The sequence below is a fragment of the Typopeltis vanoorti genome, chromosome 20, assembly GCF_054136105.1.
Source record: "Typopeltis vanoorti isolate ZY-2024b chromosome 20, IOZ_Tvanoo_1.0, whole genome shotgun sequence".
Taxonomy (NCBI): Eukaryota; Metazoa; Arthropoda; class Arachnida; order Uropygi; family Thelyphonidae; genus Typopeltis; species Typopeltis vanoorti.
Genome location: NC_143568.1, coordinates 100,435,560 through 100,462,904, shown reverse-complemented (window position 1 = coordinate 100,462,904; position 27,345 = coordinate 100,435,560). Strand labels below are relative to the sequence as shown.

Here is a 27,345-nt window from a genome sequence, read left to right as displayed (position 1 = left end):
AGAAGCATTTTATTTAACATATTAAAAGAAAGACAAATACCAAATAATATCCTAAAAGCTATCATAAGTATATATGAAAATAATCAAATAGAAATAAGATTAAATCATGAGCTATCATATACGAGAGAGATAAACCAAGGGATCCGACAGGGATGTCCCCTCTCAGCAACTCTTTTAATATTTACCGCAATGAAATAATAGTAAAATGGAATAAAAATTTCCATCAAGGTATTAAACTTTCTCCTACTGTGAACTTAAACACTCTCCTTTTTTGCTGACGACCAAATAATAATTACAAATTCTGAAGATTACTTACAGAAAGCTATTTTAGATCTAAATGAGATAGCCAAGATTATGTTATGATAATATCAACAGAAAAATCAAAAACTATGGCCTTTAAAGGACAAGATCCAGCAAGAACTAAAATGGTAATAGATAACAAGATCTTAGAACAGGTGAATTCATTTAACTACCTAGGATGCATGATCACAGATGAAAATGAAAAAGATATAAACGTAAAAATTGCAAAATATTTAAAAATAACAGGTGTAATTAACTCTATATTTAAACCTAGTTCAAAAACAAACCAGGCTAAAAGTATACAATACATTAGACCTACCAGTCTTATTGTATGGAAGTGAAATCTGGACAATAAAACAAAAAAACAAACAAAGATTAATAACAGCAGAAATGAAGTTTATGAGAAAAACTGCATAGTATACTCTATTTGATCACAAACGAAAAGAAGAAATTATAAAAGAATTAAACCAAGAATCAGTAATAGAAAAAATTAAAAAATATAAACATAAATGGATGGAACACGTTCAAAGAATGAAAATAGAAAGATCACCAAACAAGCCTTAAAGTACAAGCTATTAGGACAAAGTAAACCAGGACATCCTCTTAAAAGATTCAACGATGACTTCTAAGGCCAGAACAGGCAACCCTAGGCCTAAATCCTTGATATGCTTGATGATGGTGATGAATTTTTAGACAGGTTTTTGATGAACAACTTCCAATGTGCAAACAATATTGAAAAGTATGAAACAGCAATGTGCAGAGGACAAAGGCAAATATGAATCCAGGATGATACATCTTTGTTTCTGAAAATTCATACATTATCAGAAGTAAGAAGAGGTGAAGTAAAATCTGTGAGAAACAGTATAGGACTACACCATGACAGCAACAAAGTCAACTAGGTTGTCATTCTTTCATAGGTCTTTATAACTAAACTGCACTATGAAGGCATGAGGAAAAAAGTAAGTGAGAGAACAGAATGAGTCAGAGAAATACAAGATAGAAAGTAATTCAGTATTACATATGATGAACAGCTGATAATTAAGTTAGCTACTAGGATGTAAAATGCAGATGAAAGACCATAGGATGATATTTACTATAAAGGTAAATGAATACTGGAAATGTCACGATCAGTTGGTTGAATACTACTAAAGCTTGAGAGGCAATTGTTTAGAGAGGAGTGACATTTGAATTTAGATTAAATGAAACTGCCAGCTAGTGAAGGGTTGATTGCTTATGAACTTTTCCATTATTTTCAAACAAATCAAAGTGAGAAGAATGGGAATAGTTTGAAAGAAAGATTTTATTTTTCTTTATATGAATAAGTTACAGATCAGCTCCATGCAAGCTATCCCATCACGGATACAAAGTTTAAGCAGAGGTAACAGAAAGTGGGGAAGGCCTAATACCACTGGAATCAAAGATTTTTTTTTTTTTTTAATGCAAACTGAATACAAATATTCTGATATTTTCCTGGCAATAAATTTAAAGAGGCATAGAGCATACTGATTTTGGTATGGTATGGTAAGTGCTAATTTATCTGGATTATTAATACAGTAAACTGTCTGTGTGTGTGTGTGTGGGTGGGGGGGGGGGAATGATGATCGGTCAGCAGTGTCTTTTGTCAACTGTTACACTAGTTAGTACCATCTGGATGTGAAGGCAGAAATAACTTAGCAGAATTTATTAAGTTTTCCACTTTGTTTAGCTACAAAAACAAATTCATATTTGGTATGTTGCTTAACTTTTTATAACTATTGTAGACATTTATATAGATGGAGATGGAAACTGGGATTTTAGTTTTGAGCTAATCTTGGTATTCTTCATTTTACAAAATGTCTTGGTGCAATTCTTGCTGGATAAGGTTGAGATAAGAGCCTGGAATATTTTTAAAGGCTAACCACCTATATAAAAGGATGAAAATCCTACAGCAACTCAGTCCTTTGTGTTAAGGAGAAAACAAAGGTACCAACTGATGTGTTTCTTGAATGGTATGAGAAAGACTTCATGAGGATGGAGGTGGAGAGAATAAAAAGTTGGTTTAAATTATCTGTAAAAGGATGCTGACCAAAAGCTGCTTATTTTTACAAGTTTAAAGGAAGGTTGAGGAATGATGGAAGATCATTCAGTAGCACAGTACAGTGAAAATACCTATAGAACAAGGTATAAAATAGAACGCCTGTAAGAGAGTGATTGGAGTGTGTGTGTGAGAGAGAGAGAGTCTATTAAATGATATAGGTTCTCATTTAATCCTTTATTGAAATGCATCAAGAAATTTTTAGGTAGGCTTTTGAAATTCCCATCCCAAATGTGAAAACAATATTCTATGGTTGACTGAATTTGGGATTTATACAGTGTTAGAAATTGTATAGGTTTAGATCTCCTGGTATCAGACCACCACCATGTCTAATGGATGCCTGAAGTGCCATAAAAAAGTCATGTTTTGTCATTAGAGCATATTTTTCAAATTATCTAACCCTTTACCCATACTATATCCATGGCCTCTTAATCAATATGAAAACAAATTTCAGAAGTTAATGAGATATAAAGGTTCCTTTATATGTCACATTTCTTTGGAAATGTGACTGAAATCAAAATCCAGGGATAGAAGATTAATAGTTCAGTGTAATTTGCATATTCTGGAAAGCAGTGTAAACAACAAATGAATTTGATAGAATTGACAAGGAAATTTTTAGCACTAAAATAAAATAAATAAAATAAAAGGGAGGGAGTTAAAGAAATTCCAAAGTGAGCAACCTCAGGCATGAAATAGCTGAATTTACAAATATCTATGCATCACTTCTGTACAAATAATGATATACAGCAAGTAAATAACATTTGAACAACTGTTACCGATGGTGGTTCAGTTAGCTGGTTCCATTAGTTTTAAGTTTGTTTGCATTACTACGTACAGCAGTATACTTCATTTAAGTATGGGATAGGTTTACAAGTTTGGATAGTATTTTTTTTTTTTAACCCCTAGAAAAGAAACAACTATTCCCCCTCCATGCTGTTGGAATAAGAGCTGGTGAGGAACAGCAACACTTGATGTGGATTGAGAGCCTTCCAAATGCAAACAAAAATGCATTTTTGGCATGTATAACTGAAACCTGTAGCCATCCTTATATACCTAAGATGAAAAATCTAGAAAAGAAGCAACCTTTTGAGATGTACAATTTGAGGGTATTGGCTTTTTTGCAAACAAGGAAAGGAATAATTTAACTAAGTTACTGTCTTCTTATACTAGCTTAATATTATCTTAGAAAACTTGTGCAATGTAGCATACCATGATTAAAAATGGTACAAAAATATTTGTCATGTTATATTAATGAAAACTAATTTTCGAAGCTACTTTAGAATCTAATACTGCTTTAATGTCCTACCAGTGATTAGAATCCATTCACAACTGCAAAATCATTTTCAAGGACTAGTCTGCTGCTCAGAGAGGATATACATGTGTAAGGATCTACTCATGCATATCCTTTCCTTCATTGTTCAATGCTGTTTAGTTTTTACTATGGGGAAAAAAAAAATAGAGACTGCTACTAAGTAATAATAATCTCAAATTATTACACAAACAAAGTGGTAGCCTCCATAATTTTTCCATACACGTACATGCATGCTTTATTTTTTCATAGGGAAGTCAAATAAATTTCAGGTTTCTAAAATAATATCTTGAAAAGACATCAAGTCTATTAAAAATATGATTTTAATACTTCAAATATTTGAGCACTTTATATTACAAATATCACACACACACACAATTCATCTTTAAAAAATAAACCTTTTCAAAAATTTGAATTTTGCTCCTCTCTCTCTCAATTTTTACCTCTCTTACCCACAGCACAAATAACAGTACTATTCAAAACAGTTATCAAAAACCTTTAAACAATGCATTTATAAAAAAAAAAGTCAAATGTTTTAAAGTTTTGAGGGTACAGCAGCTGAAAATAATTCTTGTAGTTTCATGGCTTGAGAAATATTTCCTTGAACTTTTAACTTGCCTGCCATAAATGCAGCAGAAGGTTTAAGATTCCCAGTTGCCATCTTGTAAAAGTTCTCTGCATCAATTTTAAAGATCACATCAGCATTTACTGGTGGTTCTCCCTTTTCAATTTCTTTAGCACCATTAGCTGTGTTAACATACCACATTTCCTCTTCAGAATCATCTACACAAATAGAAAATGTATAACTTAATAATCTTGCTAACTCATTTAAACACTCGGATAAATTAATACCTAATGTGACAGTAAATTCACATATAGCATAACATAACAAATGTTGTTGTAGCATTTCTCATTATAACAACAAAATGTCCAGTCAAAAAGCCAAAACCATATGGCATTAAAGAAATGAAAAACTAGTTTCTGATTTTTCAACTCACAAGACCAACCAGTTTCTAAAATACAATTAATAGATATTGCAAAATATATATAGATTTATGGATAATAGAATTAATTAGGTTTCTATAAAGCTAAGTTACCTGGCTATGATATTGAGCCTAATATGCAAGAAGATGAAAAAAAAAAAACAATAGGGTCTTAGATTTATCTCTAATAAAGGTTACAGGCCATAACAGATGATCTAGAGAAAGACCAATTTCTTGGTCTTTGGGTTTAGGGAAAGACTGCTCTCAAGGAACATAAGAGATGGCAGGCTCTATTCCAAGAATCTTGCATTCACAGCTGGTCAGCACAATGAACTGATGGTTTGAAAGAGATCTTTGGATCATCCTTCCCTGGTTTTAGGAAGGCAATAGGCAATGTTAATATCATTTGCCAAAAGCTGCTCCTCAATCAAGGTTCTATTATAAAGAATAAACAGACCATGAAGGATAAAGAAAGATGTTTATCTCGATGAATTTCATCCAGCATTAGAGCACCTGCTTGAGACAGTATGGTTTGTATGTACATAGCTTAGCACTATTCAATCCCAAGCCATCTGTGTTTAAACATGTTCATGGCAGGCTGTGTGTTGTACTTGAACAGCATGAAACACATCCCACCATTAATGTATTAAAGAAGTTCTTATCTTCCTTTTGTGTTAGGCTCACTAGCCTGTTCATGGCCAAATAACCTGATTTTTTAGAAACCTGATACTGCCTATGATAGGATTATTATTCCTATCTGCATTGTGTGCTATGGCTATAAACTGCATGTGTTATATAGTTCAGTTTGTGGGATGAAAAATCCTGCCACCTCCATATGAGACTGGCTAATACACCTTTGAATGAAAAGTCCTGATTACGGTTCTGTGTCCTGATTACGGTTCTGTGTCCTAAATGGGGTTCTATCAAAAGGGTCATCTATATACAAATAAGCCAAGGAGTTCTTGTTTTTGTTTAAGGAACAGGAATTTGGGATGATGAATGAGTAATAAAGCTACTGCTGATGAGCTGACAAAACTCAAAATCCAGGTTAGCATTATTTTTTTTAGAAAAAAATCTGTAGATTATGTTTCAGGATAAATAAAGGGTGAGAATAAAAGGAGAGGCATATCCACCCTTCATTTTCCAATTCTATCTCAGAAAAATTTTGTATTAATCATCTCGTTATGGAAAATTTCAGACACATCATGCTTTGGGCAAGAGCACATATTCCTAGCCTGATTGGCTATTTATCAGAATTTCCTAATTTATGTTTTTTTTTTAAATATATATATATATACTTACAGGCCTCCTAGTAAGGACCTGTATATGTATATATATTAATATATATATATATATACTAATCCCCCCCAGAGCCTATGCTGCATACCCCCCCCCCACCCCGGGTTCTGGGCTGGTAAGCCGGTAAGACAAAAAATGTGACAAAAAAAACGTTTCAAATTTCGACTTATCTTTTTATACATATCGAATAGATATAGTTGACACTCACTACTATAGAAAACTGGAAACTATAAGATAATTGTTATAAGTGAATAGTCTGCTATAATGAATTTTATTTAACATAACATTGTACATGTAGATCTTTGGTAGGGACTTTTCAGTGGTTCGTTATAGCGAGAGTCAACTATATTCCAACAAATGATTGGAATATAGTTGACTATATTGTAGGTTTTCAGAAGAAGAAATCAGGATGATATTTTGAAAACTGCAGTTGCTGCATGAATAACTCATTGCAGAAGTGACTTATACTATAATTTCAAATTCTACTAGTGAGGAGAAAATATCATAATCAGTCTAATTAATCTTCTATAGGGTGTTCGGGATAAATTTGACATATTTATAATTAATTATATTTTTCCGTAAGTTACATGTATTAACACACACTTCTCTTCATTTAAAAGTTTGGACCCTTCTTCATTCATATACAAGATGTCAGAAAGGATGGATAGCTGGAACCCACCTGAATCATGGAAGAGAATAACTTGTATCATGATGATTCGTGCCCGCCATCAAAATAAGGATATTACGACTGCTGCCCAATGCTCCCTGAATACAGTAAAAACAATCAGGCATGAACTAGAGACTTGCAATGGTGACTACGAGGATGTAGCAAGAAGAAAGATCCCTAGCAGACGATCTGATTGCGTTCGTACAGCAGAATTCCTCGCAAATCTGCAGGAACAGGTGTTGAAGAACCCTGGCATTGGAATTCGGGCTTTGTTCGTGGAGTTGCTAACTGTAGTCAAGCCCTGGATAACAAGGGTAGCCAATGGTAGGCCGTATGTATGGCAGCAGGATTCGGCCCCTTGCCACACCTCTGGGAAAAGTCAAAAATGGTTGTCTGAAAATTTCTACGACTTCACCAGTCCAAATGTTTGGCCTCCAAACTCCCCAGACCTTAACCCCATGGATTATTTTGTATGGGGCGCAGTTGAAAAAGACACCAATTGCACTTCCAGTAATACAAAAGCCCAGTTAATGGATAAAATTAAAACAGTTTTTGCGGCCCTTCCCAGGGAGACTGTAGCATCAGCTTGTTCGAGGTTCCGAAGCAGAATTGAAGCTGTGATCGATGCTAATGGTGGTTATTTTGAGTAAATCTTGTTGATAGTATTGTAATTAACTCTGCCTGTAATGTTTTTTTGTCAATTCATTAAATTTAATAGATACAAAGAAGATTTTCTTTTTCCTTACGAAACTGTCAAATTTATCCCGAACACCCTGTATGTCAAGTATTATTCTGTTTTCCACAAATGTATATGAATATCACATTGATTTTCTGGGTTAGATAATTCAGAAACTCTGTTTCTAGAAACATGCTACTTTTTCAAGCTTCATGTTGCCAATAAGCAAGATAACAATCTCACACTAGGATAAAAACCATCTCCCCCCCCCAAAAAAAAAACACTTTCACATTCATGCCACAGTGCATTTGTATCCACAGCTACATAGCAGACATGATATCCACTAGGCCAACCATGCTGTGGTAGATGGCATTTGTCTCTATTGTGGTATTAAGAGGAATATGCTGGAATGGAATATGGATGCTAGAGTCCTCATTAGATTTCAGGGATTTCTACAAACAAATCCATAGGCTAAGGCAGTGTGGTGTAAGTTGCTAGAGGATCTTAATATCATCTATATTGTCACAGAATTTACTAACGATTTAACCATTATTTTGACTTAATGGAACCACTCGGCTTCTGAAAATATCACATTTTTTTTCGGTGGACTTTCCTTTAGTATTCATAGCTATAATTTCTTCTCTTGATGCTAAGTAGCTGCATTATTTGGTCCCACAGAGTCAGGAATTAAATTTTCGCCCTCCCTCTCCCTTTAAATTATAAATTTACTTTAATCCTTTATTAACTTATTATTATTATTACATCACACTTCCAGGGAGTCCAAAGATTCATCAAGGGAGGGCATCTACTCTACAGCTCCTCATCTCACTACCCCACCAACTTTCATCATATAACACCAACGCCATCTACCACTGACTATCACCACTAGTACTTTCACAGAATCACAAACATCCATGCCCACGGCGGGATTCGAACACGCAGCCTTTTGATTGGAGAGCGGATACGCTAACCACTCGGTCAACCAGGCCGGCTGTGCTTATCCAAGTGTAAGCAAACAAAGTTTGTGCCTGAAGAGTCTTCAGGGTTGCGGCAACTCGTAAAGGTGGACTAAGTTCTCATCACTTGTCTTAGTATCTCCCACAATGCAAAGCACATCTCCTTGAGGACATGTATAATGCTATGCATTAAGGGAAGGGGCCACTACCCAGACCCAGAGGTGGTGATACTAAGGTGGAAGTAATGGAGAAGTCATATTTACCTATACGAGTTGCCAAAAGGTGTCTCACCACTCTGGATTAGAGGAAGATGTTGGAAGTTTTTCCCCACTTGGTTAGACTATAAATTTAGCTTAATCCTTTATCCAAGTGCAAGCAAACATCTCCTTGCAGACATGTTTTGCATTGTGGGAGATACTAAGACAAGTGATGAGAGCTTAGTCCACCTTTACCATGAGTTGCCTCAGTCCTGAAGATATTTCAGGCGCAAACGTTATTTGCTTACACTTGGATAAAGGATTAAACTAAATTTATAATTTATAGTCTAACCAAGTGGGAAAAAACTTCCAATATCGTCCTCTAATCCAGAGTAATTTAATAATAAGGTGAGACACCTTTTGGCAACTCATATAGGTAAATATGACTTCTCCATTACTTTCACCTTAGCGTCACCATCTCTGGGTCTGGCTCCCATTGACAAGACCTCAATAAAGGTCGAAAAGTCTGGGTAGGTCGAAATGTCTGCAAGAAGATGTGCTTTGCATTGTGGGAGATATTAAGACAAGTGATGAGAGCTTAGTCCCCCTTTACCACGAGCTGCTTCAGTCCTGATGATACTTCCGGTGCAAACTTTGTTTACCTACACTTGGATAAAGGATTAAACTAAATTTATAGTCTAACCAATTGGGGAAAAAACCTACAACTCTCTCTCTTTCTGTCCTTTGTTAGGATATTCAGAAATATCCATTTTTAATTTGAGGATCTTATCTTTTGGGGGCAATAAAAGACTGGAATGGCAGAACTCCAATTATTTATTAACTAAGCATTCTGAAGAGTAGCAGCTGAGAAAGCAAGGGGTACTGCATGAGGATTTCCAGCAGATGTGGTAAATCACTCCTTGCCTCCTAAAAGAAAAAAAAAATTATAATAAATTTAGTTTAATCCTTTATCCAAGTGTAAGCAAACAAAGTTTGCGCCTGAAAATATCTTCAGGACTGAGGTATGGTGGTACATCCCTTGGCAACTCATAGCAAAGTTGGACCAAGCTCTCATCACTCCTTGTCTCAGTATCTCCCATAATGCACTGAGAGGAGTGATGAGAGTTTGGTCCACCTTTGCTATGAGTTGCCAAGGGATGTACCACCTTACCTCAGTCCTGAAGATATTTTCAGGTGCAAACTTTGTTTGCTTACACTTGGATAAAAGAATAAAGGATTAAACTAAATTTATTATAGTCTAACAGGGTGCAAAATAAACTTCCAAAAAAAATTAGATATTCCATTTCAATTAACTGGATTTTCTATTCTTTTTTTTATTACTAATATGTTTGTGAGTATGCTAGGTATTCACACTAGCATTTACAGTATCTCAGAAGGTTAGGAATATGATGCTTGACAGGATACTAAGTGTCCTGCAGATGTTGAAGGCTTATGGTGGTCAAATGTAAGGATGACATTTCTGGTTAATATTATATTACCATTCCTATATACTGATATGCACCTAATAGCCATCACAGTTTGATTTACTAAATTCTTCTGAGCAATCCTTTATCTAGTATTTTATGCCTTATATAGAATTCTAAGTTCGGTGGGATGTTGCAGTAATGGATATTTATTCTGCAGACATTGCATGAAAGACTAGCTTTGAATTTTTATGTTGTTTTGAGTAATGGATCACCTTGAGCAAAGTTTCTTGGCCAATTCTTGATGCTGTCAACTCCTGGAAAAAAAAAAAAAAGGGTGACATTTTCCAACTGGATGTTTGCAAGGAAAATGAACTATGAGTCAGGATGAGATAATATGTGAAGGAAGGAACTCTAGGTCAAAGAGTGTTGGATTTGCTCATAGTGTCAGACGGGGTCTCTGTTAAGAATATAGCTATTTTACCAACAGTTGGTGACAGTGATCATGATGGAAAGTATCTAATTGTATTGATGCTCTGATTAGAAAATGTTACATGCTGAACTAAAAAGCTGGAAATTATGATCAACTTGGGAGAATACTATCTTTGGTCCTATGGTATCAGTTACTGAATGGGAAAAATGTCAGCAATGCATGGGAATCTTTGAAAAAGTGCTTAAATGAGGCAGTATCTGAATGTATCATTAGTGTTCAAAGAATAAATAGGTTGGGAGTGAAATGGATGTGCAACCTTATTAAGCAAGAGATCCACAAGAATATGATGTGGAAAGCATAACATGAAAATAGGAGTGAGAGGAGTTATGAAATATATAAAGCTCAGGCCAGAAAGGTAACGAGTTGTGTGGAAAGCTAAATTTGGGTATGAAAAGAAATTGGCCATGCAAGCTAAATGCAATCCAAAAGAATTTTATCGTTATGCCGCAAGCAAAAGAAAGAATGAATGTTTTTAAGAATGACTTTATTGAATGCACATGGTACTCTAGTGTCGGAAGCTAATGAGATTGTTCAATTAATGAGTGCTCACTTTGCTGAGATATATCAACCAGGTGAATATAACATGGTGCACAGTGCTACTGCTACATTGGATGAAGAGTTAAAGGTGCATGAAAATGAGGTTGAAGAGCTGTTGCATAACAAGAATTTGTCAATAGGGACAGATTGGAATATCAGCTCATTTGCTAAAGGAATGTTCAGCTGAATTGGCTAGGCCTTTCACACGTTTGTATAACATGAGTCCCAGCTCAGGAATGATATCACAGGAATGGAAGGAATATATGATAGTTCCATTGTACAAGAGTGGTGCAAAAAACTGATGTGTTTAACTACCGACCTAAAAGTATCTCTGGTGTGGTAGTGAAGATTTTTGAGAAGTTGGTAAGAACTCACATACAGAAATGGATAGACAAACAAGGCAAGGAGCAGCATGGGTTTACTAAAGGAAGGTCATGTTTTAGCAATTTGCTCACATTTTATAACAATGTTATGGCCGAGTTGGATAAAGGGAATGGATACACTATAATAATGTTGGATTTTTCTAAAGGCATTTGATAGAATATTACACGAAAGGCTGTTGCATAAACTGGAGAACATGGGATTGGAATATAACCTCTTGACTTGGATCTGGGAATGGTTGACAGACAGATATCAAAAAGTGGTATACAGTGGGTGTGAATCTGCCAGATTTAAGGTGATCAGTGGTGTGCTCAGGGTTCAGTCCTTGAGCCATTATTGTTCCATCTATACATTAATGACATCAGGCAGGTCTAACATTAGATGTGCAACTGTTTGCCGATTATGCGAAGATGGGCAGGGCAATCAGGGATACTTCTGATATTCAGCACTTACAAAATGATTTCAGTAGGCTGGCAATTTGGGAAAACGAAAATGGCTATCAGTTTATGTTAGTAAGTGTCAAGTTATATACTGTGGTGTGCTGAGATTTCCAGCAGCATATTATATTAGCAGAGTGATGCTACAAGAAACTGAGGAGGCAAGGGATCTTGGTATATTGGTGGATAGGAATTTGAAGTTCAAAGGTCATATAGCAAAAGCTGCAAATACAACTCATAGGATAACTGCAATGGTTATGCGAACCTTGACATCTAAGGATACGGAAGTCATTGTGCTCTTTATAAGGCTTTGATAAGACCACACTTGGATTATTGCGTGCAGATTTGGTCTTCCAGATTCGAAGGGGATAAAGAAGCTGTGGAAAGGGTGCAAAGAAGAGTTTCAACGATTATATCCAGATTATGGGATTTAGATTATGAGAGAGACTGTGAGTATGTGGATTATAGACTTTGGTGAACAGGAGAAAGAGGGGTAATATGACAGAGATCTATAAACATTTGAATGGGTGTTATAGGATATCATCTAATGAAATTTTTTGTTATATGGGAGGTGAGGAGAGAACATAGGGGCATCCATGGAAGTTAAGTTTGTTCACAATCAAGAAAGGGGTAAGAGCTAGGTTTTTCTCTCACAGAGCAGTGAGTGAGTGGAATCCAAATGGGTGAACACATCAGAGATGTACAGAAAATAAGAGCAAATAAATCCGGTTTAGCCTTCCATGCAACCAGGTAAAACAATGTAATTTGAATGTAAATAAAACAATGCAAATAAAAAAAAGAAAAAAAAAAGTCTTACATGTCATATAATAGTCAAATCTGGAAATTCAGAGTTGAAAGTGATTAGATTACCCGCACAGTACCAGAACCAAGATTTGACACTCAACAACACATGGTCTGTTCTTGTAGAAAGTTTTTTCACTTCATTATAAATTAAATTAAAAATACCAAGAAATTATATCCAAGTGTAAGCAAATCAAGTTTGAATATGAAGTTTCTTCATGACTAGGCTACTTATATATAAAAGCTAATGACTTCACATTAATTGCCTAGTATCCCATAATGCAAAGTATACATCCTTTTTGGTGTGTATATAATACTATGCATTATGGGAAAGGCTACCAGCCAGACATCTATTGCCTGACACATTGAATGCAGAGTTCTGGACATTGACAAGAACATGAATCTTCACAAAAACATTCAGAATCAAGGCTCACAACATGGCTTTCAATGGTAGGACTGTAATATGCAAGTCCTACATTACCTGAACCAACATCAGCATTGTCTTCAGCAGTGCAGAGAGAGAGAGTGTACAGTAGGTCATGGAAGCTTGGAAAGCTGTGTTATGGAATGACAAATCACACTACACCCTCTGATTAACAGATGGATGGGTATGGGTGTGGCAGATGCCCAGTGAACATCTTTTAAGAGTGCATAACCCCAACTATGAAATTCAGAGGTGGCAGTGTGATGTTATGGTCCTGTTTTTCCTGGTTTGGTCTCAGATTTCTGTTTGTGGTGTCATGAACACTGAACTCTAAGAGGTATCTGAACTTTCTGGCAACAAAGTAGGAAGCAATGCTTCCTACTTTGTTGCCTTTCTACAGAAATGACCACTGTCTCTTTCAGTAAGACAATGCACCTTGTCATAAGGCTGCTGCTGTAACTGTGTGGTTTGTGAATATGAATGCCACCACACTTGACTGGCCTCCACAGAGCCCCGATCTCAATCCTATTGAATATCTGATAGATGAACTGGAGCATTGGGTGAGGTCATGGAATATCTTCCCCACAACAGTACAGAACCTCATTACATGCCTACAGGAAGAATGGTCCAAAATTACTAATAATCACTATCGTACACTTGTAGAAAGTATGCTCCATAGGATTGCTACAGTCATCGCAGTGAAAGGAGGTTCTACATCTTAAGGTGGGCACCATGGCTGTTTATTCTTCACGTTATGGTGTCCACCGACTTCTTTCCAAGCATTAATATTTTATTAAAATTAATATTTCCAATATCATTTTTTTTTAAATCGACACAAATATTAATAACTTTTTCTTTGAACTTTAATAGCATAATCCTGTCAACTCAGCTGTGACTGAGACATGAGCTAGTAAGTACATGCTATGCCTCATTTTTATAATTTATATTTTAAATGTAGTTATTGATCCATGTATCTAAATATGTGTAGTACACAAGTCCCCTTAAAAACTTTGAAACTTTAATAATAGAATGTTAAAAGACATATTTCAATCTGAATTTAAATGCCTGAAAACTAAACCAATTTTCAAGTATATGTGTGCATCACAGTGACACATAATACATAGGCCTAAAGATAAGAACCTGTATTGTTACATATATATTATCTAGGCTAATTTACTATACATTTTCTTGTCACCACTCTCTATATTCCTAAACCAATGTCTTATTAAATATCTCATTTTGTTGAACCGCTGTCTCATAAACTCCACCTCAAAATCATTAAAATCATTAGCACTATTTCTCTCTCATATTTCCACTATGTGCAAGTGGCATTCCTTTGTTATCATCAAAAGTATTCCCTGCTTCCTTTTTGTCCTGCCTATCTTCATGAAAAACATCATACTCCCTCTGTTTCTATTCCTGTCAGGATATCAATGAAATCCAATCACATTTCACTTATACCAACAATTTTAAGACATGAATTCAATCAATGCAACACTTAATTCCCCCTTAATTCAATACCAGAAGTATTTCTCAAAACTCAATAACTCATTTTTGAGTCTATAACCAATCTTATTATAATGCTAGTAATTTCTATACACACCTTAGCCATCTTTCACTTTATCACCTATTCTGTATTTTCCCCCAGATTCAACTACTTTCCTTGCATCTCAGCCAATCTCATTCTTATGCTGACCACCCTTACAGAAACATTTATTACAGCTTTCATCTTCTTACATGGATTCTCAGCTGCTTTCCAGCTCAAGTTTCCCTGTTTATTTTACCATTCACAAGCACTTATTCAGTGTCACCTATCTCACTCTCCTCCTTTTTTTTCCATCACCTCATATGTCCTGACATCTTTCATTTACCTCTTTCATTACACACTCATCCAATAATTGCATCTCCAGTTGATTCACACCAAAATCCAGATAATCAATTTTTAAACATGCTTGCTGAGGGATGACCAGTTGCAAGGAAGGTTATCACTTTTTTTTTCTGTTCTTGAAATCTATTTTATGATGATTATGTAGAATTTTCAACCAAAAAACAAATAGGATGTAAAATAACTGATATTAGGTTTTATTAGGTTGTAAGAGTACAGATCATTATACCAACTACTTTTACCACATACACCAGTGTCTTCTTCTGGGTTAGGAAGAACAAAAAAAAATACAATAAAGGGATAAATGTGAAGTCTATTTTAGTTCTGTACCACTCAATAACTGGTTAACATGTCATATGTTTTATAAATGTGTCATTAATAATAGCTATAAACAATACATCACACAGTCAGTGTTAAATACTTACTTTTTATGTGAAATAAAAATAATGCTCCTAGCTGGTTAGCCATCTTATCATCAAGCTTCTCTTTTAATTTTGAAAATACTTTTTCAACTGTACTTTCAGTATGAAGACTATTAATGTTCATCTTGGAGAGACCTTCTGTGTCCTTTTCACTTAAGAAAAAATCAGGTATCAGAGGAGCTCCTGAAAAATAAAGCAACATAAACATGTGTGCTTACTTTATTTTCCTTTTAACAAAAATCTAATTACCTATTATTCATAGCCAATAATGATCAAGGAAAGGAAGGAGTAGCATTTAACCAAACATGAAGATAAACTTCTTGATTGGAAGGCAGTTTCAAGTAGAGTTATGTGGGTAAACTTCCAAATGGGAAAATGGACAATGAAACTTTCATCTGCATGGAGATGTTTCTTCTTCTTCAGAAGAGTCTTCCCACAGAAGGAAGAAGTGGAGGAACTTTCTGAGTCATCATAGCAGGCAGTTGACAAAGAAAAATGGAAAAAGTCATCCTTGTTGGAGATCTAAACAGCAGAGTAGAAAATGAATCCCACCAGATAATAATAATGGTATCTACTGGATTTCTGCTCAGGATAAGGTCATTACTAACACTATGTTCCAACATAGATGTGCACAGGTTCACACGGAGAGAAGGCACAAGAAATAATAAATGCTTCATTGACTGGACTACGTTATTGTTGATAGTGGTATCTTCATGCTAGTTCAGGATAATAGTGAATAGCACATTGAAAAGAACAGTATGTAAAAAAAAAAAAAAAGTTTTAAAAAGAATTAAAGTTGAGTAGCTTTTACAGGTAAACTACAGACTCAACTATAAAATATTATTGAAGAAAGAAGGAAACAGTACGAAAACAAGAACCAAACTTGGAGTCTCAGTAGCAAACTCTGAAGAAAATACTGACTGATTCACCTAAGGAGACATGGTGAAGTTGTCTGTACAATTAGAAAAATAAGAACACCATGGTGGATGCAAGAAGTTAGAGAAGCATTTGTAGAAAAGAAGAAAGTCTACCAAAAGTTCCTAGCAAATAAGTTGGCAGATGGTCTAAAACAACACAGAGAAAAATGTAAGACAGCTAAGCTATTTGTAAAAGTAACTAAACAAAAGTCATGGAAAGACTTCAGTAAGAATATATAAGAAATGTTAGATACAACAATATTGGAGTGCAGACAACTAATAGAATAATTTGGGTGAAAGTTGTTGATAGGAAATTAATAGTGATGTAAACTTAATCATGTAGTGTTGTCATTGTAATCTGAACACAAGTTAAGGGTACATATCAGGAAACTGACAATGATGATTATTCACAACATCCCTTGCCTAAAAATCATTCACTAGCAAAGCTACAACTACCTCTAGCAACCTATTTACTACTCTTCAAGCAAAATACTTCGTTTTCATACCCTTGCTTATCATGCTGACCTGTCTGTAATGTACTAAAAATTTCTTCTAAATCCATCCTATCAAATTCCTTTAGTAGCTTGTTTCTATTGCATTAAGTCTTTTTAGCATATCAACCAAATTTTGTAACCCAAAACTTCATTCTATCCTCATAATGAGTTCTGCAAAGTCACCATCTTTGTCACTCACTTATTGATCTACTGCACCATTTCTTCATCCCCAAGGAACTCAGACAACTAAAATATGTGAATGCTTTTAGACTCATCACATTCTTGCAGTCCATTTCCACCTATGCAATACATTACTTGTAATCATTTCATCTCAAAGTGGCTATCTAACTCAAACAAATACGACTGAAATGAAAAATTGAGTAGCCACATTAAAACCTAAAGAATGTGTGGAAAATGGGATGAAAATAACTTACAACTGGCAGTGAAATGACAACCATTATCCTTTCATCACATTGCAAGAGCTATCCTGGCATCCCTTAGCAACCATGAATACAGCATTTGTAATGTGTAGTGAACTTTGGGAAAAAAAGAATTTAATAATCTCTCTCTATACATATATCATCATCATCATGAATTGTGATATAATAGCAGAGGCAGTAAATGTCTTATAATTTTACTAGGCATCAGTTGTTTGTTATTTCAGGAAAACAGGGATTTTATTTCTTGTGCTGCTATTTTATTTATTTATTTTTTTAAGTAAAAACTTTGAAGATGACATATTTTTACTTTGTAAAAGAAGCTTTATGTTTCTTTTACAAATACAATAAAGGTACCTGTCATTGGCAAGATTGTCTTCGTACATTTGGAAGCTATTGTAAATTATCTTCAAAGTAGAACAGCTATTAAAGGTTGCAAGGGGCATTTATAAATGAATTATTCTGCATTCTTAAGGACTCAAAGAATTATCAAACGTGAGTAGCAGGCTCTTTCGTTTGTTTTGGAATACATGAATTTCTTCTTGATGTTCTGGTACTATAAGAACAATGTCATGTAAATATATCATATTTTTCTCAATACAGTGCAATTTGAAACTGTAGTCACATGGATACAGTATTCACATGTATTATTTGAAGTATATGTGTGTGTGTGTGTGTGTGTGTGTGTGTGTGTGTGGATGGGTGGGGGGTAGAACTCAAAGAGACAAAAAAGCAAGCAAATGTCAGCAAATAAAAATGCTAATCTCTCTCTCAGTTTGTATTAAACAGCTGAGAGGGACTGATAGCTATTTGACATTTTTAGTATTTGCTTTGAAGGAATTCATTCAGTCTTCAACCACAAAATGCAGTCAACTCTCATTATAGCAAATGCCATCTCCTTAGGCAGCATACTTGTAAAGAAAATTCACTACAAGAAGCTGTAGTCTTTAAAAGTTTGTATAGTGAGAGTGGGCTGTATTCCAAAGCACATGGACACACATCATAACATACAACAGAGGACAGCCTAACAAAAACACTATAGTTTTGCTGCAGTGGAATTTTGTGTTCATCTAGTATCACAGTAAAAAAATTTTAGAGAGCATGTTAAAATCTGAAAAATGCCATTACATCCAAGCAAAAGGTAATTATGTGGTGAAGTTGTCTAAAAAATAAAGAACAGTGAAAAATAAAAAACACACTTTAGAGACAATACCAATATCTGAAAAATGCCATTACACTCAAGCAAAAAGTAGCTTAGTCATTATTCCTGATACTAAGAGCACATGTTTTGTTTGCAGTAACCAAAAGTATAATTTATTATTATTTTTTTTTTTTTCTTTTTGCAGGACTGCGCCATTAACATTTTGAATCAAATCTTCTATAATTAAAGAAATTCTCATTTGCATTTCAGACACTTTGCTATATGAAATTTTTGTTTCAGTTCAATAATGTGTTTTTTTAGATTCTGATATGCAAGACTAAGGTTCAGTTTTTCATTTCTAAACAGTTCCACTTTCTTCCTAAATATTATCTATATATTTGTATCTAGACTTCATATAAAAAAATGATTTTTTTTTTGATTTTTTTGATATTTGTATCTAGACTTCATATAAAAAAAGGATAGTAATTCTGATTTTTAAATTTTCATGCACATTATTATTTTCAATATGATACTGAATCTGACATGGAATTGGTGGATCAATGAAATGTTGATCACTGAAATTACAGACGATGTCTTATGCTATTCGTGCTATTCTCTATTCTTTGCATAATTCAATCACTGTGCATGTACTTGGATATTTTATGTTATGTATAAGGTGAACAGAACAAAAGCAGTCCCTAATAGAAGTTTTGAGATATTCAATATTTGTTCTTACATATGAACAAATCAAATAAGCATTTCTCAAACTTTTTTTTGATCACAGAACACCTATGAAAAAACTCAATGCTAGAGAGAATTATTTTTGAAAGACAAAAAAATACTATAATCAAGACTGAATTGAATCAAGACAAAATTTTTGTTTGTTAAAAGCATTACTTCAAGTAAAAAATTAAAAACACTTTGGTTAATGAAATGAATAAAACCAATTTGGTTATACTGGTTATATATTTGCCTTAATAAAGAATAAGAACTATTTCTTTTAATTGCAGAAACTCTTCACTAGTGAATGTATAATGAGATCATATCTGGACATACTAAATTTAGAAAAGAAATGTAACTGAACTGCACAGTTCAACTGAAGACCTATGTAGATATGCTGAATCTTGGTGAGAGGATATGTTGCATACACTCCATCCAGAATTTGCAATGGCAGTGAAGTGTTTCATATGTTATTAAAATTTAAAAGAATGATTTTCTTGTGGAATACCTATTAACCTCAAATGGAACACCAGTTTGAAAAATGGTGTTCCATGAAATTTCATCAAAAAACAGTTATTTGAAAGAGAATCTACTAAATAGTAATTCACTAAATGACATTTCATCTAACAATTAAATGTACAACAATTTGTCGCAAAAGCAATTGATCGAAAAACAATTCACCAATAATTTTTTGAATAATTCCTTTAATATTGTTAAAAAGTGTTCAGTAACAATATTTAATATAACCTAGGATGCATTACCAGGACAACATAAGTAGGTGGTCATAAAGACGTGTAATAATTATTTTGTTGTATTTTAAAACATTATTCAAATAAGCATACATGTTATAGATGGCAATTTATCTTCAGACAAAAAATTTCATTGGCATAACATGAACTACAGTCGACAAACTGAAAAAAGCTGGAGGAAAAATGTTACATATACTTTTAAAAATGGAAAGATTTCATTTATGTCCTTATACATATATACATACAAGGAATATACATGAAGGCTTAAAATAAGTAAATGGAAAAAGTTCTGTGTTTGGTCTTGAGTAAATATTTTTAGGCAGATAGTTACATATCAGTCTTTGCACTACCTTTGTGCAATGGGATTATTGAGCATTCTTTCCATTCCTGGGGAATCTTTCCTAAGCTAGTCACCTTAAATTATACAAACATGTCAAGGGCCTTTTTTTGTTGTTGTTGTTTTTATTTTTGTTTTTACTGGAAACTGACACATACTGGCCAATATATACACATAAACTCCTGCCACCACCCAACACAAAAACTAGGGGTCATTAATACACTAAAAAACAGGGATTTGAAGATTTGCTCCAATGAACAAGCACTCAAAGATGAATTAAAAGTTATCAACAATACCTTCCTAAAAAATGGTTACAGCCAAAATACTATCAACAAAATTCTGTACAAGACCTCACTTAAAAACAAAAATAAACTAGACTACAATAAAACTGTAACCATTTCATACATTAATGGGATATCAGACAAAATAAAAGAATACTACAGAAATACAACCTTAAAGCCACCTTTAAACCTCCTGCAAAATTAAAGAACTTATTGAACTCATCCAAGGATTCACTCTGGCCACTGGCCCAAATTGGAATATACTTTGCACCTGTAATTTGCCCTACATAGGGGAAACAGGACGCACAATTCCTATTAAAAAATAATAATAAACATAAATGGCACATTAAATTTAATAACTATGGTAAAGTTGGCCTTTCTGATCCTGCCCTGAATATTCTATGGAGAATTGACCAGAAAGGCACCTTTGTTTACATCACACCAAAACGAGGAGGCTTATGAAATTCTTATCAACCATCCTAATCTTAACAATAATGATGGTCTAAAAATCACAAGAATATGGAAGGCACATATTCTACCCGCATAACCTTTCTGCCTAAGAGTCAATTACAAATACAATTATAGGTAATCAGGATCTTAACTTTAATATAACAACTGTCATGTTAAATTAGGGCATCACCTTTGCTGTAATAAAACTATCTATATGAAATTGTTCTCTGATATTGTCATAAATAGAATATAGTTTTGATGGAGATACTTTATTTTATTTATTTAATTTTTTTTTCCACTAGAGGTCAGTCCAGTAGAATAACCGTTGATCAACTCATTGTCTCTTCAGCATACCGTGTGAAATGTAATTTAGGTTGTCTCTGTGTGTATATAGAGAATTTCACACAAATATAAATATGTGTGTGTACTACAGATGATGACCATAATATTAAGGTCGAAATGTCAAGAAATTAAAATAATTATTTATAACAAGGTTGTAGAGTCCATAATTTGTGTAAAATGAAAATCATTGTCTGCTTCATTTCTGGTTTATTGTTAGAAGGAGATAAGCTTATGAATGTGACATTTATATAGAGAGTAACCAGTCTTCTTGCAATTCCATGGCCTCAACAGTGCCTCCCACATACTATTACTCAGACACCCTCTCCAGGCATGACCTGGCAGAGTATGTGGCAGTGGGATTATGTGCCAGTTGATCAAGAAGCCTCCTGACTCATCATTGACAAGTTCAGGCCTGTATACTATCTGGCAGCTGGCCTGCATTAGCACCATTTTAACTGTGGTAATGCAGGCCAGCATCAACTGATGCACCCTTGAAATGGATGAGGTTCTGGATCTCTTAGGGTGGTAGGCATTCCCTTGAAAAGAATCACTCATATAGAGAAGAAAGGGAGGAACAAAGACCTGAATCCTTGCTCAGGAGGCCAAACATAGCCTTTGTCACTTCGGGCCATGGGTAAGCATATGTATACTTAGAATACAGATGAAGTTGGACCAGATCATTGAAAATTACCAGAGTAAGGCCATGAGTGCTTCTGTCACTTCATATATTTACTCAGACTAGTTTAAGAAATAAAACACTGGGAGTATATTCCACAATGTTAAAAATTCTTCTGTGAAGCACACTTTTTTTTTATTAGCACTTCAACAGTTTGACAAACAACTTACACAGTAATTTGAAATAATATGAATATTAAACCATTGGCAAAGTTTTGTAAAGAGAAGCCATAGTGATGAACTCTTTTTTTCCCCAAAAAATATTCTTTAATTCAGCTGGCTATTTGACAATTCTGAGCTGTTATAATCAAATGGCAAATGAACTGCTTTGGTTTTATCATTTCAAGTCATCAAACTATATCACAAATATCAGCATGCTGAAAAGTTGTGATAATCGCCATGAAGGAATTGAGGTAGAACAATGTAACTTACACATTATTCTACATGTTCCCCACAAAGTATTATACATATATTATAATGCTGCTGTATCATTTGCAATCCTCTGAGAAACAAGTCTTTCCCTTGTTGCACAAATTGGTCTATTTTTGTTCTAGGTGTTTATCAGAACTTTTCAGCTCCTCCCCTCGTAAATACAGAAACAAATAAAAGCCCAATTCAGTAGTACTTTTCATATCACTGTGCCTTTTATAATATTGTACACCATCATTTAATATATATATATATATATATAATATTCATCCAAGCTTGATTTGTAAAAGTCTTCAGTAAAAGGCTGGTTATATTCCATTAATTCGAGCCCTACCCAAGGGCCTATGAATTGTGGAAATACTTTCTGAATATGAATGTTGTGCCGAACAAAGCGGCCTTTTGCAGCTGCCCGATTTTTAATCCATTTAACTCGAGTGCGTCTAGATGTTTTTTCAATGTTTTAGGGATGGCACCTAAAACACCTATTATTAGGGGAACAACTTTCATTTTCTTTTGCCAGATTAGTTCAACTTTGACTTGCAACTCACGATACTTTGTAATTTTTTCAGTTTCTTTATCATCAATCCGACTATCTCCTGGTACTGATAATTTGATAAACCGAACACCCTTGTTTTCACTTTTTTATATTGGGTGTATTACATTCCAAGCTTTTGTCACTCTGGAATCTGAAATCCGGTATTTTAGCTTTTTCATTCTCAATCACTTTCTAGTGAACTTTATGCTTCCAATAGCCTTTAGATACTTTAAACGCGTACTTTTTTTACATAAATGCCAGTGAATTATCTTAGCTACGTTATCATGCCTTTTACGGTACTCATTTTGTGTGATTATGCTGCATCCACTTATAATGTGGTCTACTGTTTCTTCCTTTTCTTTAAACAATCTACATTTACTGTCTTCTTGAATTTTTTGTATTTTTGCCTTCATAACATTGGTTTTAATGGCCTGTTCTTGTGCTGCAAAAATTACCAATTCTGTTTCTTTCTTTAGTGCTCCATTTCTCAACCATTGCCAGGTCAAGTTGCTGTCAGCACTGTCCTCTATGCTGTGAAGGTATTTTCCATGCAATGCCTTATTTTTCCATCTTTCAGTTCTCACTTTTACTTGGTTGGTTTTGTATTCCAATTTTGTCTCCATGGGTTTAAATAAACCCTTTCTTACCTAATTAAAAATGTTTCTGTTCTTTGCTGCAGATAATCATTCAAATTTCATTTTTCTTCTTCAATAACTTGCTTTACTTGTAATAATCCTCTGCCTCCTTTTTGCGTGATAGATAGATCATGCAATAAAGGAGGCAGAACTTTTCATCCCCCCCCCCATAAATACAGAAACAAATAAAAGCAACAATTCAATAGTAATTTTTATATCACTGTGCCTTTTATAATGTTAAATTGTGAATGAAACTATGTTGTGTAATTTATTTTTTTCATTCACATTTAACATTGCTAATTATATATTAATCATGATTTGTATAAAAATTATTTATTGTTCCTTAATTAAGGATTACTATTTAAATATTTATTCTAAACTTAACCTACTATTAATTTATTAAACAATAATATGTGTAGAATTTATGATAACTAAAATATATATATGATGTAACGAAAAGTATTATTATAATTAATTGTATACGTAATGAAAGAGCTGATTAAGTAGCTCAAATATTCTGTTTATTCTTATTTGTGAAAATTTAACGTTATGTAATCACTCATGTAGTAGTAGAGCATTGTATTACATTAGCAAAATGTTCGCGTTCATTTGTTGTCATGGAGACGCATGAAATAAACAAGCACGAGTCGAATAGAGCGTGACCTTCGGACTGAAAGGAGAAAAAAGATATAATAGAAGATTTTTAATTAGAGAGAAGAGGAAGTTTTTGCGGAGCGGGAAGGAAGGTAGGATACAAGCAAAGGAAGTGGAAGAAAATTATAAGTTCTCTAGGGCAGAAATTCATGAGAATAGTGTTTAGAAGTGAGCCAAAACATAGTGAATCATATACTTAGCTGCAAGTGAAGTCAGCTGTGTTGTAAAGGAAGATTAATGCCGTAACCGGGTAAATAGAGAACTGGACATTCAATGCAAAATTCTGATTAGTTCCAGTTAGTCTAGGATTACGTCTTAATTCTATGTTGCCCTGAGAAGAATTATATTGAGATTAACTAGTTTGAGAAAAGTAAACAAGGAAAGATATCAGTGCCTTATTGATGTTTTTTTAGAGAAGCGCGATTAACAGTAGTTCAGTTAAATCGTTGGAAAAATTTTATTAATGTGTTCCACTAACGTAAATAAGTTAATTCATAAGTGTGCTCACAATTAATTGATGTATTGAAGATTGTATCTGGTAAGAGTAGTCATACTTGTTTGTTTATTCTAACATTAACATATCTTCGAAGTTCAAAGTCCGAAATAAGATTGCTTGGAATATTGCCTACCTTGATCAGTGCTTCCTGTGAATTTAAACATTAAGTACAGCTGATAGATATGTGGAGACTGATTAAATAAGAAGTTTCGTTTTATTAACTTGAGTTAAGAAAGCTTGTGATTTTGAAACTGTGAATTGTATGTGAAAGTTTAGAACATTGAATTGGCATGAGTGACTTAGCAAGATGTATTAAGTTGATCGTATTGTTTCATTTTAAAGCAGAATTCTTGTATTTGTTATATATATCATATATTAAATGTTTTATTTTGTTAATTTAAGTATTGTGTTTGCCTGAATTCCTTTTTATTGCACCGTTCATAAATATTCGAATCTTGCAGGAACACCAAGTGGAATAGTAAATAATTCGGCCTAAATAAATGAGAAGACTGCTAACTTAATTAAAAATTGATCCTACTATTTTATATAGACTAATCTAAAAATAGGGTGGCGCAGTATAATTATAAATTTCCCTACTTTTGGATCGGTGATCAATTTGCAATTAGTTGTTATATTGATAAGAGTGACTTGAACCAAGATGGCGGATTTAGAACGTAACATGAAAATAGAACGTCACGACAATAACATTGTACACAATCATTCAATCAATATATATATTTCTTTTACATTCATATTGCTTTTAGAATTTGAAATTCCTAGAAATACAGCTGAAAAAAAATGAGTGGTTATTTTCTTGGGTATTTCCATGGAGTTCAAACACCCAGGCGGGATGACCATATTAAATATTTTTTAAGCAATACATATACTTCTCTTTGCATTCACTGATAAAAGCACTCATTCTATTTGTTCACCACCATCTAAGCAAAAAGTTTCTGGTTCTCATGACCTTGCTAACCACACTCTTACACAACTTCCAAGGGTGAGCATTTGTTTCTTTCTGTGATGTCATGTAATGGAAAATTTCTTCAGCAAATACTCTATAAAATCCCTCTAGTAATTTATTACATTTCCATCATATCACTTCATTGCCAACTAAACTTTGAAACCTACAAATGTTCAGTCTCTACTCATAAGGAGAACTCCACGAAACATTTACCATTTTAATCATTTGCCTCTGAATCCTCCCAATCACTTCCACATCCAAAGGAATCCAAGATGATTAAATGAGGCTGTATCAAAGTCTTATAAAGAGATTCTAACACACTGCTGTGAACAAAATCCTTTATGTTAAATTCATCTGCCACTGTTCTACTATATACTGGTGGCAAATCAAACAAAGCTATTTACTAATATTGTATTCCATATTCTATTATTTAAATGGAACTAGTATGTAGTTCTTGAACAATGACAGGTGAATTTAACATGAGGGATTTTGTTTTAACATAATAAAACTTATTTACCTAATATCATCATCAAATTCCTGCCATGTACCCTCAAGGAGTGTACAGGATATGATAGTACTACATGAAAAAAATTACATCATTACTAACTTCCTATCTACAATTTTCCTCCAAATTAGTCTGTTACTTGTCAAGACTCCAACATTATCAGATCTTATATTTTTATCGTCTAAGGCACTTTGTACCATATCAATCCACCTATATCTTGGTCTTCCTCTGGGTCGTTTTCCTGCCAACCTGGCAGAGAACACTTGTTTTGCTAATCTTTCCTCACCCATTCTGTTTAAGTGACAATACCACCTGAGATTAGCTCTGCTAACGCATTCCTGGATGCTGACAATATCAAGTTCTTTCCTAATATCCTCGTTTTTAATATGATACTGCCATTCATGCCATCTGTTCAAGCCTCTAATCTTTCTCAGGACTCTCATATCTGCAGTCTCTAGTCTTTGGTCAAGTGTTTTACTTCTGACCCAGTGCTCAGATCCATAAGTTAAAACTGGTTTGAACACCGTCTTGTATACAGCTAATTTAATGTTCTGACTAATTTCTCTCTTATTCCATATGAATTTATTCAATTGACTTCCTACCATACCAGCTTTGTTGATTCTCTTGTCTATTTCCATATTTTTAATTTATCATCTTCACTGAAAATTGTGCCTAAGTAGCTGAAATGTTTTACTTGTTCCACAGGTTCTCAATTCACAACACAATTGACATTTTCAATGATTCTACCTATTTTCATTGTCTTTGTCTTTTTATTGCTGACCTTCATACCATATCTATTACAACAGTTATTCAATTTAGTCAGAGAATCTTGCAGACTTGTAGCAGATTTATTTAGAAGTATAACATCATCCACATAAAGCAAAGAGCTGACATTAACATCTCCAATTTTGATATCATGTTTAATATCACTTTCCTTCATAATGTGATCCATATAGATAATGAATAACAGAGGGGATAATGTACATCCTTGTCTCACACCAGATTTAACATTAAACCATCTTCCTATACTTCCTTCAATTCTACCTGCTGACTTACAACTCAAAAAGCTGTATAACTGAGAGGAAACCTCCACATAGCCTTTAAAGGAATGTGGAGAACCAACCAGGGCTTCTGACCTAATATCCAATCCTCACCTTCTCATGGTGCACCCTGTTGGGTATCTACTTAGATACTGAATGAACGAGGATGGGCTGGCAATTTGGGATTTAGCTGGCCAAATTGTATTCTTATTGGTTAAACCAAAATAAAACATTTACTTAATATTATTCATTAATTCTCAAAACACAATCAACCTTATC

The 27,345-nt window shown here is 34.0% G+C and overlaps 1 protein-coding gene across 3 annotated transcripts in view; it reads right to left on the bottom strand.

Annotated features, from left to right (window-relative positions):
- Positions 1–3,988: 3,988 nt before the first annotated feature.
- Hsdl2 (Hydroxysteroid dehydrogenase like 2) overlaps positions 3,989–27,345 on the bottom strand; it is a 96,029-nt gene continuing 72,672 nt past the window's right edge. For all 3 annotated transcript variants that reach the window (XM_090410646.1, XM_090410648.1, XM_090410647.1), the window contains 2 exons: positions 15,269–15,448; positions 3,989–4,466 (listed from right to left, as the gene is read on the bottom strand). In XM_090410646.1, coding sequence (XP_090266772.1) covers positions 4,219–4,466; positions 15,269–15,448 — 428 coding nt within the window. In that variant the 3' untranslated portion in view covers positions 3,989–4,218. The remainder of the gene's footprint in view (positions 4,467–15,268; positions 15,449–27,345) is intronic.